Below are 12,254 nucleotides of genomic sequence, written 5' to 3' on the forward strand. Positions count from 1 at the left end.
GCCCAGGCACGGTTTCTGCACCCTGTGCCTCAGACAGTGGCTTCGTTCTAGCGCCATAGCTGAATCCCCAATGCCAACACCACCGGTAAGCCAGAGCTTGGAGGGGAACCTGGGGTCTGACGTCCATGACAACCCAGAGCAAGGCTTTACATTTTATTATATTATTTTACTTTATTATTTTTAGCTAACCTGGCTATTTGGGGAATCATAGCAAGTAGTTGGTTAGAACTCTCTGGTCACATTGAAGCTACAAAATGGGTTAGCCACCACTGGGGACATTGTTGTAGGAAGATATACAGAAAGATTACAAGAAATCAAAACCAAGAACTGGTTTTAAAAGCTAGGGACGGGGGTGTGGGGGGGGTGTGGGGGTGGAGGAAGGGAATGAGAACATTAAAATGAAAAATTAGCTGTGGCGTAAATCTCACAGATGCAAAAGGAGAAGGAGCAGGAGGGTGGGGAAGAAATGACAAGAAACAGAAAGCAAAACATGTGGCTACGATGCGGGGGAAACTGAAATCAGAGGGAGAGAGAGAGTGAAAGTTCTGTTCCACTTTTGTGGACAGTTTGCATAAATAATGGTCAGCGGTCTTTAGATTTCAGATATGGTTACAAGGACACAGACTGTGGTCATGGTACATAGTACTAGCACGCCCGCCACTCGCAGCCCTCACTTCCCCGCAAATGAACTCTGCACTCCGCCCTCCAGCTGCCCCCACAGCCCACAGCTTCTCCTGCTGAATTCTGGCTTCTGGCACCTCCTTGCACCCCTCTCCCATGGAGACTGTCTCTCTGTAGCCCAGCCCAAGGGCCAAAGGAAGGCATGAAGGCTCTTAGCAAAAGATGAGAGAAAAGGAGATTGGGGGAAAAGAGTGGCCTGGGGATGTAAAGAAGGAAAGGTAATATAAATATGAAATTTGAAACACTAGCAATCAGTGGTATATAGATATATCTATATTATTAATATATTACTATATTAATAAATTATATATATATATATAATGGAGGCCAGGAATGAGTCCAAATACTCAATAGACAAGATAGCATAACAACAAACACAAATTATTGGTTTTACGTAAGAAAAGAGTAAAGTAAAATACAACCTAGGTAATAGAAAAGAAAAAATAAGCATGGAACTTTACAACAATGAGAGGAAAGGAAGACATGAAGGAAGGTGACCTGGGAGGAGTGTGTTCGATGGGATTTGGGGTCGCCCATGTAAGTGGTCATCCAGACAAGCCCACGCTGGCTCAGGTGCAGGACGTTCCCTCCATTTGAGCCGCAGGCACTAGCCCCCAAGTCCTCGCTCTGACTGAGGAGGGAGACTGGCCCCTTCATTGAGCATCTGTTCCATTTCACCCCTTGCACCCCAGACCCACACCTCCCTCTCACGCCTAACATCCTACTTCTAATGCAACTCTTTAGAGATTCACCAGAAACCCTCCCCAGCCTATCTCGAGAGCAGGTGCCTTGATTTTTCTTGAAACTCCTGTGTGAGTTTCAATGCAGTCTGTGAATATTCATCACACACATGTGACCCATGCGTCCCATGGTTAACTATTCACTTTACAGGAAAAGTCTGGAGCCACTGAGCCCAAAGGGGTGGAATGTCACTGAATCCAAGTTTTCCCACAGTAGGGATAAGCTTTCACCGTGGAATGAATGATTAAAGTCAAGTGAATAACTTCTTTTTATTATTCAGTGGCTCTTGATTTCATAGCTGGAACAGGGTTGGGGCAAACATGGAGAGCTCTGCTTGGAGTGTCTTTATGGAAGGAAAGAAAAACCCCACCACTCTGCATGCTTAAACATAGGTCAAAACCATACCATTTCCTTTGGAAAGAAAAGATTCTTATGAACTGTGACCATTCTCCCAAAGGGGCCCGAGTCCCGCCTTCCTTCTTCTCATTGAGCCGCCACATTGCCTCCATGTCAAGCTGACTGGACGAGCGGAGAGGCACACCCAGCCCCTCCCTCAGCACCGCAGCTTCTGGTCCCGGCTAAAACTCACAATGCACTCTCAGTGTTCTTGCTCTTCCTAACTTCACTCTTGAAAAATGGAGTGTCTGTCCTGGGGCAGTTTGAAATATAGAGACAAATGCTTTCAACTAAAATAAGGCATGTCCTTCCAAGTTGTGGCCTTGGGGTCTCCCCACGTAACCCAACGACTGCCATTGTCCAAAGCAGCAAGCCTGCTTGGGCATTGCCTTTACAACAAAGTCAGGCTCCACTCTGCAGCGCTATATTGTGTTTTATTAAGAACTAGTGGCCCGTTGCACAAAGATTCACGCAATAGGCCTTCCTTCCACTGGCTGCTGGCACTGGTTTTCCTCCGGCACCCAGGGCCCAGGCCTCTGGTCCGGCCACAGCAGCAAGGCTTGCCTTCTCTGCTTCGGTGGCTCCCAGCCCCTCCTTTTTTTTTTTTTTTTTTTCCCCAGCTCCTTGAGCGGAGCCCAGGCCCCCAGCCACTCCTTGAGCAGAGTCCAGCTCCGTGGCCGCCACCATCTTCAGTCGTCTTCAGCCTTCGCTCCGCGCCTGCATATGCAAATTAACCGCCATCTTTGTTGGGTTAATTTGCATAATTGCTCTGATTGGCTGGTGGGTGTAGCGGAGTGACAGAGTGATGGTTAATTTGTATGTTTCTCTTTTATTAGTGTAGATGCTGGTTCCCCCAGCTGGTGTGGCTCGGAGGCTGAGTGTCGACCCAGGAACCAAGAAGTCACCAGTTCGATACCTGGTCAGGGCCCATGCCCAGGTTGCGGGCTCGATCCCCAATAGGAGGTGTGCAGGAGACTGCTGATGGATGATGTGTCTCTCTTATGGATGTTTCTATCATCCCTCTCCCTGCCTCTCTCCCTAAATATCAATAAAAACATTAAAGAAAAGAATGCTAAAAAAAAAAAAAAAAAAGGAATGCTATGTCCTAGCTTAATTGTTTGAACAGATCACTTTTGGTTTGAGAAAATGGAGTCCATTCTCCCAGGACAAAGATTAGGCACCACTGAGGAGAGAGAAAGGAGCACACAGCAGATTCTGAAGGCAATCAAGTCTGGAGGCTTTCCGAACTTGTGCAAGCACCTCATCGCAGGATGTGAGTATCTGCGAATGCTTACAGGACGGGGGCGGCGGGGGGGGGGGGGGGGGGGTGTCACGTTTATTTGGGGATAGGAGTTGAGTGCTAACAAAACAACATCCACATTTCTTTATAATTTCCTATAGAAAACTTAATTATATGCATCTCTAAGTCTCAGTCTTTTACATTTGAATAGTCAAAAATGTGATGTTTTTCAACATTCCTGGAAAAAAGTTTTGACCAGAAATTTCCATTTTTAGCTGTTTTACTTCAAACGCTCTCATCATGATTGTGTAATAAAAATCTGTTATGAAATCATATTAACGGAGCAGAAAAATAAATTGATCTCACCTATTCTTTCTCGGGCACCAAAAAGAAATCCACTTAGACGTATAACCAAATGTTATTTAATATCTTAAAAAGTAACACAATCCAAAATGGATATTTCACACAACACTACATAAACAACATGAACACAATATTACCATATGGAGGGACTTTCAAATATAGACTTACAAAAATCCCTGTGCTTTTTTTTCCTTTTAAGTTATTATACTAAGCATGACAAGTAATCATCATTTACAATATGGCACACTGACACGATAAAAACCATGTTACAAATGTGCTGTTATAAATCAGTAACATTAGGGAAGACATTTCATGAACTGTAATTATTTCATATGAAATACTATACAATATAAACAGAACATCCATCTTGGATGACCTTTACAGCAACCAGAGACCAAGTAATTTAAAATTTTTTTTTTTCAGTGCAAACACATTTTATTCAAGGCAGTCTTGGCTGCAAAACTTCTTTCTAACATACAGTAAATCCCACTTGCACTTCTTAATTCATTTACCCCTAATGCAATAGTCACATTCAGTCACTCAGAGAAGGATACCTGCAGAATTATGATCCCTTTAAACTGAACGTTGAAATTTGATTCTCTGCTAGAAAGTCGTATCTATGTCAACTACTCTAAGGACCTTAATTTGTAGCTGTCAATACTTACAGGAAGGTGACCCGGGGTTAGCTCTGGTGCTAACCATCATGTGCGCACAATACCACACACGACTTCGCCCTTCCAATGTGGAAACCGAGGCAGTGTATGGGTATCTAGGTGGTGGGGTGAGGGGCAGGGGGGGAGGCGGTAGGGAGGAGGCAGGGAGGACCATGGAGGACAGGAAGGCGAGGAGCGGCTGAGTGTGTAGTTCATGATAAATTTCCTAGAACGGCAGAGGACTGAAACTGGAGCTCTCAGATCTCAGATTTGGTACCTCTTTTTGGTGGGAGCAAGGGGATGGGGTGCCAAGGTCAACCTTTGGACAGGGAGGTAGGCAGCTGTGCGTGGGCCAGCCAAACTTCTGGCCTCCCATGGGCTTCTAGGGGTCACTGCCTCACGTGGCAGACAGCCCCTTCCCTCGTTGGCAGGGTGTGTGTGTGTGTGTGTGTGTGTGTGTGTGTGTTCACATTTGAAGCCAACAGGAGCGATTTAAAGCCCGAAAACAGATAATCATACAATCATAAGAAGGAGGTTTAGTCCCCTTGAGCCTTGTAGAATGCTGAACCTTGCAAACCAGCAACTCTAAGTCACGGAAACCACAACTGTGAACACACAGGAGTGTGTGTTAGGGGAGCCATCGCCGGGGAATCTCTGGGCTGCTGCTGCCAGAGACACCGAGAGGAACTCAACCAGGGAGATGCCAGTGTCTGTTTCAGACACACCAGGACGTTTAATAATGAGTTATGTGTGTGTGTGTGTGTGTGTGTATAATCTATGAAATGGGGAAATATTGGATGTAGCCTTAATACTGTCAACCCTTAAGGGAGAGTGACGGAGTGGCAGCTGATTCGGTTATCTGACTTGGCAAAGATCAGACCGATGGTAATCTCTTTCCTGCCCCTGTTTTACTGATCCAGAGCAAAACAATGTTTCCATGGCTTTTGCATTCGTGCTTCCTGGGTTCTGGCTTCCCCGAGCCCTAAAGGTGTGTGGGGGAGACACTCAGGAATAGAGAGACCCCCCAGACAATGGGCAGGACAGGCTGGGGGAAGCGGGGGCTGGGGAGAGGGAAGGGAAGGGCCACTTCTGCAGGGTCCACTGGCACCGCCAGAACGCGGCCAGCGGGTCCTGTGACTGGCCCGTGGCAACAGAGAAGGCCCTCCTAACGTGAGGGCACTGCCAACCAGACCAGCTCCCTGGGGAATCCAGATTCTTCGGAGCCGGGCCTGATAAGGGCTGACTTGCTGTCACCTACGAAGCCTGAGAACTTGAGACAGTTCTTCACCGAAATTTCTGCCTCGGCACCTCCCCAGCCCGGAGCAGCCGCGTTCCTTGAAAGACGGCATTTTAGCACAGGAATCACAGAGCCGATAGGCAGCTGCCAACACGGGCGTGTGTCTACCTACCGCTGACCGCAGTGGCACCGGAATGGGCCGAATGGACGTCCCCCTTCAGAAATCCCTGCCAGGAAGGTGTACGGAGGCGTCACATTCCCAGCGCCCTGAACTTTTTGAATGAAAGTGGACAACGGCGGAGAGTTGTATTCGTTTCTCTTTGACTTTATTAGCACACATCAGAAAAAAAAAATCGCATTGTGTTGGGTGATTGCTCGGGATGGTCTATCCAACAGATAGAACAGAGATCATCGCTAGCTGCCACTGTGTCCTGGGTCATCTCGTCTGTCACTCCTTCCGTGTGTTGGCTTCGAGTACGGGCACGGCACAGAGGACCCGCGCGGGGCGCTGTCTGTGAACCCGCACGCTCTGGAAGCACTGAGAGACCCCGACATGAACGTGCAAAGTCATTACAGGTCGGGGCTGGATTCTAATCAAGCTCCACAATACTGCCCGCGGCCTACATGGAGCCGTTCCGGAACCTCGCCACGATTGCAGGGTGGGCAACAGGCCTACGATTTGGACTGGAAACTTATTTTCAAGTACACTTTGTGGTGAGAAGTGATTTTCCTGGGTGGAATTTGAGAAAGCCGTGCCAGCCTAAAGAAGGAACGATGCTTTCGTTGTCATTAAAGAGGGTTTTTTGTGTGTTTTTTTTCTCCCCGAGGTGACTGCAACAGAATTGAGATTTGCATTTTAGAAATGCTGGCCGGCTTGTGGGAAAGGGAGGCTTGGGAACAGCTGGTGTCTGGCTCATTGTTACCCCAGATTCCCTCTTTAAAAAAATGTCTGCTTCCCGAAGTCAGAGAAGTGGGTTTTTTTTGGGGGGGGGGGGGCGGTTTGTCATCTTTACCCAGCTAGTCGCCTTTCAGCTCTCCAATCTGCTTTCCGTATTTGGCGCCCGCCCTTAATTAGGTCCCCTGAGATGTACAAATATATAAAATGGAATACAACCTATGGAACAGGAGTTGTGGGCACACGGCACAGCTCTCCTCATGGGAGGGACGTTTGGGCGTGACACGCCAGCATGTGGTGAAAGCAGAGAGGACCAGAGTGCTCCCTAGTCGCAGTCCGCATTTCTTGTGTGTCTTCGGTTACTGAACACCTAGAATTCACATCAGATTTTCATAGGAGTAAATCGCTACGTTATGTTTACCAATTGGCTCTTTGCCAGGGGGAACTTTTAGCAAGAATGGGGAGGAGGGGGGGGAGACAAGAAATTTAAACTTCCTCCCATTCATCACAAAACCAAGTGCACTGTGGTGGGGAGGGGAGGAGACAGGCTTACATCTGAAAGTGAAATAATGCCGTGAAAGGAAACCATGGCGATGAGAAAGTCATGAGTCCACGGAGGCGATCGCCGACACACACACACACACGCACGCACACGCACACGCACACACACCCACCACGCCGTGGCCTGGACCCCGCTTTTCTGACCGATACACACCAACGCACGGCTGCCACTTCATCAAATTTATGGAGGTAGTTATATGCAAAAATAAAAATTACCATAAAGTAATATGCTGCATCATAATAATACATAAGTGTGCAAAATGCCAACAGGTGGGCTGACCCTTTAACGTTGAACGCTACACAGAGATTCAACCGGATTCGATTCCGTAAACCTTTCGGATGACAAGCTCTTAAGTGAAGCCTCTATACGCAGCCATGGACACAAAGCTAGCATTTCCCCGGAGGACAAGGGTGTCCTCGAAGCTTGGACCCCGAGAGCCTCGCTGTGGACCATCCTGGGTCACATCTGCAACGTGCTTCCTGCCCCTCCCTCCCCGCTTCGGGAAGCCTGGAGAGATCAGACGGGGCTGCTTCTACCTGGGACATCATATCACCTTTAAAGTCCCTCGTTTCTACGTTCATGGCTGCCGGTCTAAGGGAGTTGTTTTTTGTTTTTTTAATTACCCCATAGCATCAGGCAGAAAGTGTACACATTTTATTGGAACAATGACTTCTGTAAACCGGTTTCTTGCGAAATAGTGATAAATTCCTATTCTAAAGCTTCTAAAGGTCGTGCTTTCTTTTCCGGGTCATCCAGCCTTTGACTCAGATGATGGCGACTTTCAGAGGATCAGCCGGAGGCGGGTGGGCTGTCTCAATGGTTATGTTATTTATGAACTGAGTGTATGGTAAACGCCTGAGAGCAGGGTTTTTGGGTGGGGGAGGATGAATTTAGACAGAAGAATTCAGTTACTGTACGGTAGACAGCTCCCCAAGGAAACGGACTCGGAATGGAGTCTCTTAGAGACACTATCCTTCCTTCTGGACACAGTTAAGCGGGGAGACAGCGTGCCTTGCTGAGCCATCGGGCATGCCTCGGAGGAAATGAGGCATGACACGGCACGCCGACTGACGGGAGCCTTTTCGTGGTGTGGGAGCTGACCGAGGCATGTGCTTAGGTTTCACCCTAAGCACAGACAAGGAACCTACTCTGCCCCGATGCGTCCGGTTCCCCACGCAACCTCCAAATATCTGAAGCAGCGCAAGGGAGCGCCCACATGTTGCAAGAATCAGTCCGGCCGCGTATGCGCCCGCATTCCCTAAACGGGCCACCGATGCAGCCTAACCCGGGGCAGGGGCGCTTCACCAACGCCAGGCCGCTGGCTGGATCTGGGATTTATTTTTGGATATGTATTTTATGGCTCCAAACATCACATGCCATGGAACTAAATAAACCTTTTTTTTTTTTTTTTTTTTGGTCAGACCATTTACTTGCGTCATCTGTAACCCTTTTGCAAATACTTTCCCATTACCTACAGCTTGATTCCATTGTTCCCATAAAATAAATCGCAGGGCCCTGGGAAAATCTCTTTCCCGGAAGGCTGAAGCTTGACTATTGGTCATCCCTCTGCTGCCGCCCGGCTTCTTTGCATTCAACGTGACATTGGAAACCAAAGCCAAATGTGAACAAACCATCTCACAGTAAGTTGGGCTGATCGCCGCACATCCACCTGAACGTGCCTCCTGAAATCGGTTACACAGTCTCTGTAAACATCACTCTGGCATAGTTCATGTATGCATAATGGTTATTCTGGTCAATTTTAAGGGGAGTACAAGCTAGAATTATACCACATTTGCAGAATGAGCACATTCCGTTGTTCATTACATGGGCACATGTATACCTCTGATCAAAAACTACTTTTAAAGTTCTCTCTATAGATATCTTCCCAGGAATAAAAGGCCTGAAGTTCAACTCTCCCTAACTCTCTGCTCTTTCCTAGAACCACTAAAAATTATCTCCCACCGCCTAATTTAGGCATTCTATTTAAAACTACATAAAATAGATTTATGTCCTTCCATTAGAAAGAATAACATCCCCAGGCCATACTCTTCATTTGTATCACAAAGAACATTTTGCTTTTAAACAAACTAATTATCGTATCTATTATCGTAAGATAGGCTCATCATCCCTTTCCCAGCCTCACAGATCCCGACTCACACCTCTTCTACGAGTAGAGTCTGCGTTACCTCTTCCAGCAGGAGTGCTGAGCCCAGCCAGGCTGGGGGCCCCTGCCTTTCTACCCACTTCAGATCCAAAGGCCTATATTCCTGTTGGTGATTGCGGAAGGTGAACACTCAGACAAGCATCTGTGACACTGAAAAACAAAATCCTGACGACACGCACTCCCAGGATCTCCATCCCGACCCCTTCGGACACACTTCCACGGGCTCCTGCAACCTCGCGCCACGAAAACTCACAGTGAGGAAATGACGGGTGCCTAAGCGATTCACACACCGGGGGCTGGGCCCCTCCTCGGCTGTTTGGCATGGGTCTCCCTCCCCGCGGGCCCTGGCATTGGACATTTGTGGTGGCTTCGTTGTTTTTGTTTGTTTGTTTGGAGGTGTCAAGAAGCAGTTCTGTGGCACCATCTGCCCACAGACTGGGAGCAACACGCACCTGTGGCATTTGAAAATGGCGTTGGCAACGGCATGACATTGGAAATGCAGATTACACTTACAGTGTCTAGACTTTCCTATGTGTGCTCAGTTACAAGTTAGTGAAGCAAAAGTGTACATATCACCCCTACTGCTATTCTGTTGCTACAGAGCCATACATGGGAAAAAGCAATACTCTGAAAGAAAGACTTTTGTGTTTTGCTCTAGCCTACTTAGCAGCACAGTTTAAGTAAACACCAAAACTGTGGTTGAGATGCTTGTCTTTCCGAAGATGTAAACATCAGTCCCAGTGTCGTAAACTTGGCTGTGTCGCACGAGACGGAGATCGGAGGCCGGACGACGGTCACACACTCGTCACGGAAGCCTGCAAGCAGTTGGAAGGTTTCTGTAATTTCTCAGCTTCGTTTGTCGGGGGGTCCGTGCTTGCTCGGAAGTTGAAGGCCGGGCCGGCGCCGCCATGGGCCGGGCTCAAGGTAGGGTTCTGACGACGGTTACTTTCAACAATGCTCGACGTGTTGGAGGCCAGGCTCTCCCGAGTGCTAGAAGAGTAAAGAGGGTTTGTTTTGTTTGGTTCTGAACATAAATGATTACATAGCGATTCCAGAGGAAGAGCAAACGATGGCGTTAATGGATTTCCTCTGTGGGCTCAGAATGTCACAGACAGACCACCTCCCCCTGATCATTTACACATGCGCTGCCGGCACGGCCCCAGCAGCGGTGCACACGTGTGCAAACCAGCAGCTCGAGGCATGAAGGGTGCTCTACAGCTACGTGCACTTTAAATGCCTTCCCCTCCTGTCCCATTCGAGGAAACGCCTTCAGCATTCAGTGTCACCTCTAGCTATCGCATCCGTTTTTTTCCAATACTAGTAAATATACATGTGTAATGATTTCATTTCAGGCTGGGAACTCATTGATACAACTGCTGCTTTACCAGCTCGGTAACTGTACCCTAATGGTTCTGTCTGCCTTCTCCACGGGCAGATTCTGACGTTGGCGGAGCTCAAGCTTGCCATTGGCTAACCTGCCGCGCTGGTGGAAATAAAATTCGTTGTAGACACCTCCACACCTCTGTGTCAAATGTTCACACTTTAGAGAAAATACATTATGTTTTCAGAGGAGGAATCTTAGATGTTACTCGTTTGTGAAGTTCACTTTTATCCGCGTACCTCCCCGCCCCCAACACACACACACGCGCACTTTTGGTAGAAATATTTTATACTTTAAAGGATTCTTAGAGAATAGAAGTGACCTAAAGACTTTAGTATCTTGGTTTCTCTTCATTGTTCTAAGTTAGAAATACCAGAAGCTAGTTTATTGCTCCAAGAGCTTGAGGACATGTAAAGATTCCAAATGTGTGGAGCAATAGCAGGAATAAGGTTTTCTGGCCTGATTGATGGGAACTGAATGGATGTCCATGTTCAAGGTCCTCCAAAGGTAATAAGAAACTTACCAGCTTATAAAGCGACAGAAGAAACCATCAGGATGCTCAAAGCATACACCCTCCTGGACAGAGTCAAGGCTTAGAAAACATCTGATGAGAGCTGGTCCCAGGACTGAGGTACGCCCGCGGAAGCCAGCCTGCAGGTCAAAGGGCAATGGTGGACGTCTACTGTCTCCCCGTCTCCTCCAAAACTGATGGCAATTCTGTCTGAACCCTAGACCTCGGCAGCCCTTACTAACAGGCTACTTCATCCTAACCCCTTGTGGCCTTGAGTTTGCTTCTCATCAGAGAGCCAAGAGTTTACCGTTCAAAAGAAACTATGTTTGTCAACTACCAAAGAGACAGCTAGACATTCCGTGACTGCAGAGGGTACCGGCAGACGGTTAAGACATTTATAGAAGTTCCTCCATTGTGCCTATGGCCAATCTGGGCCGACTACAGAATACTCAGCACATCAGGAATACGGGGATGGAAAGTGCCGGGCTTTCCACTTACCTGGCCCCTTCCCTAAGAAAGCCCACTGGAGGCTTGCCAGCCCTACAGCCGAGGCACAGTCAGGGGAGGGAAGGAAGGAAGGAGGGAAGGAAGGAGGGAAGGAAGGAAAGGAAGGAAGGAAAGAAGGAAGGAAAGAAGGAAGGAAGGAAGGAAGGAAGGAAGGAAGGAAGGAAGGGAGGGAGGGAGGGAGGGAGGGAGGGAGGGAGGAAGGGAAGAAGGAAGGGAGGGAGGGAGGCAATAAACATGTAGACCCCAGAGATTTCGTGACAGGTTCCTTCAGTTTCACCCTTAATCCTGATAATATTTTCCCTCAGGTATTTAACGTCCTCACTTTTAACACAGGGAGAGTTATGTGATTTACCTTCTCACAGAGCGACCACGAGGAATCAGGCGTCGGTGAAGAATTTGCACACTGCAAAGCTAGACAAGTGTAAATGATTTCTGTTCTGCATCCAGCATGTAATGCATAAAGTAGCTACTGTGTGAGTTGGTTTGAGAATCCATGGGGGTCCTTTTCTATGAGGAAATACACTTCAAGTTCCAAAAAACCCACTTTTAAACCAGCTTTTAAGGCATGGGCTTAACATGTGCCCGCTGTAGGCCAGGCACAGTGCCAGGCACTGCTAACACTCCTCACTGCGACGGGCTGCCTACCATCTTGGTAGCTGTCTGTGCTCCAAGATGCCTCTTTGCCACGGTCAACTGACTAATTGTGATAAATACATGCCGTCCTCCAGTTTCCCCAATGGAGACCTTTCATTGTTGCTGTTAGAACGAGGCATTCTGTGTGTGGCATTCCTATCGAGGGCTCAGGATATGATGAACAAGTTCATGAAGATGGAGCATTATCAGTAAAGATATCCCTCAAATGTAAACGCTCTTTTTGAATAAGAGAATTAATGGTGCCGCCTTGAGGTCTCCGGGTTTAGAGG

The 12,254-nt window shown here is 47.8% G+C and overlaps 1 protein-coding gene across 3 annotated transcripts in view; it reads right to left on the reverse strand.

Moving 5' to 3' along the window:
- Positions 1 to 6,310: 6,310 nt before the first annotated feature.
- Positions 6,311 to 12,254, reverse strand: part of STOX2 (storkhead box 2) — a 195,603-nt gene continuing 189,659 nt past the window's right edge. For all 3 annotated transcript variants that reach the window (XM_059685721.1, XM_059685719.1, XM_059685720.1), the window contains exon 4: positions 6,311 to 9,922. In XM_059685721.1, the coding sequence (XP_059541704.1) occupies positions 9,727 to 9,922 (196 nt within the window). In that variant the 3' untranslated portion in view covers positions 6,311 to 9,726. The remainder of the gene's footprint in view (positions 9,923 to 12,254) is intronic.

Source organism: Myotis daubentonii, chromosome 2 (genome assembly GCF_963259705.1).
Source record: "Myotis daubentonii chromosome 2, mMyoDau2.1, whole genome shotgun sequence".
NCBI lineage: Eukaryota > Metazoa > Chordata > Mammalia > Chiroptera > Vespertilionidae > Myotis > Myotis daubentonii.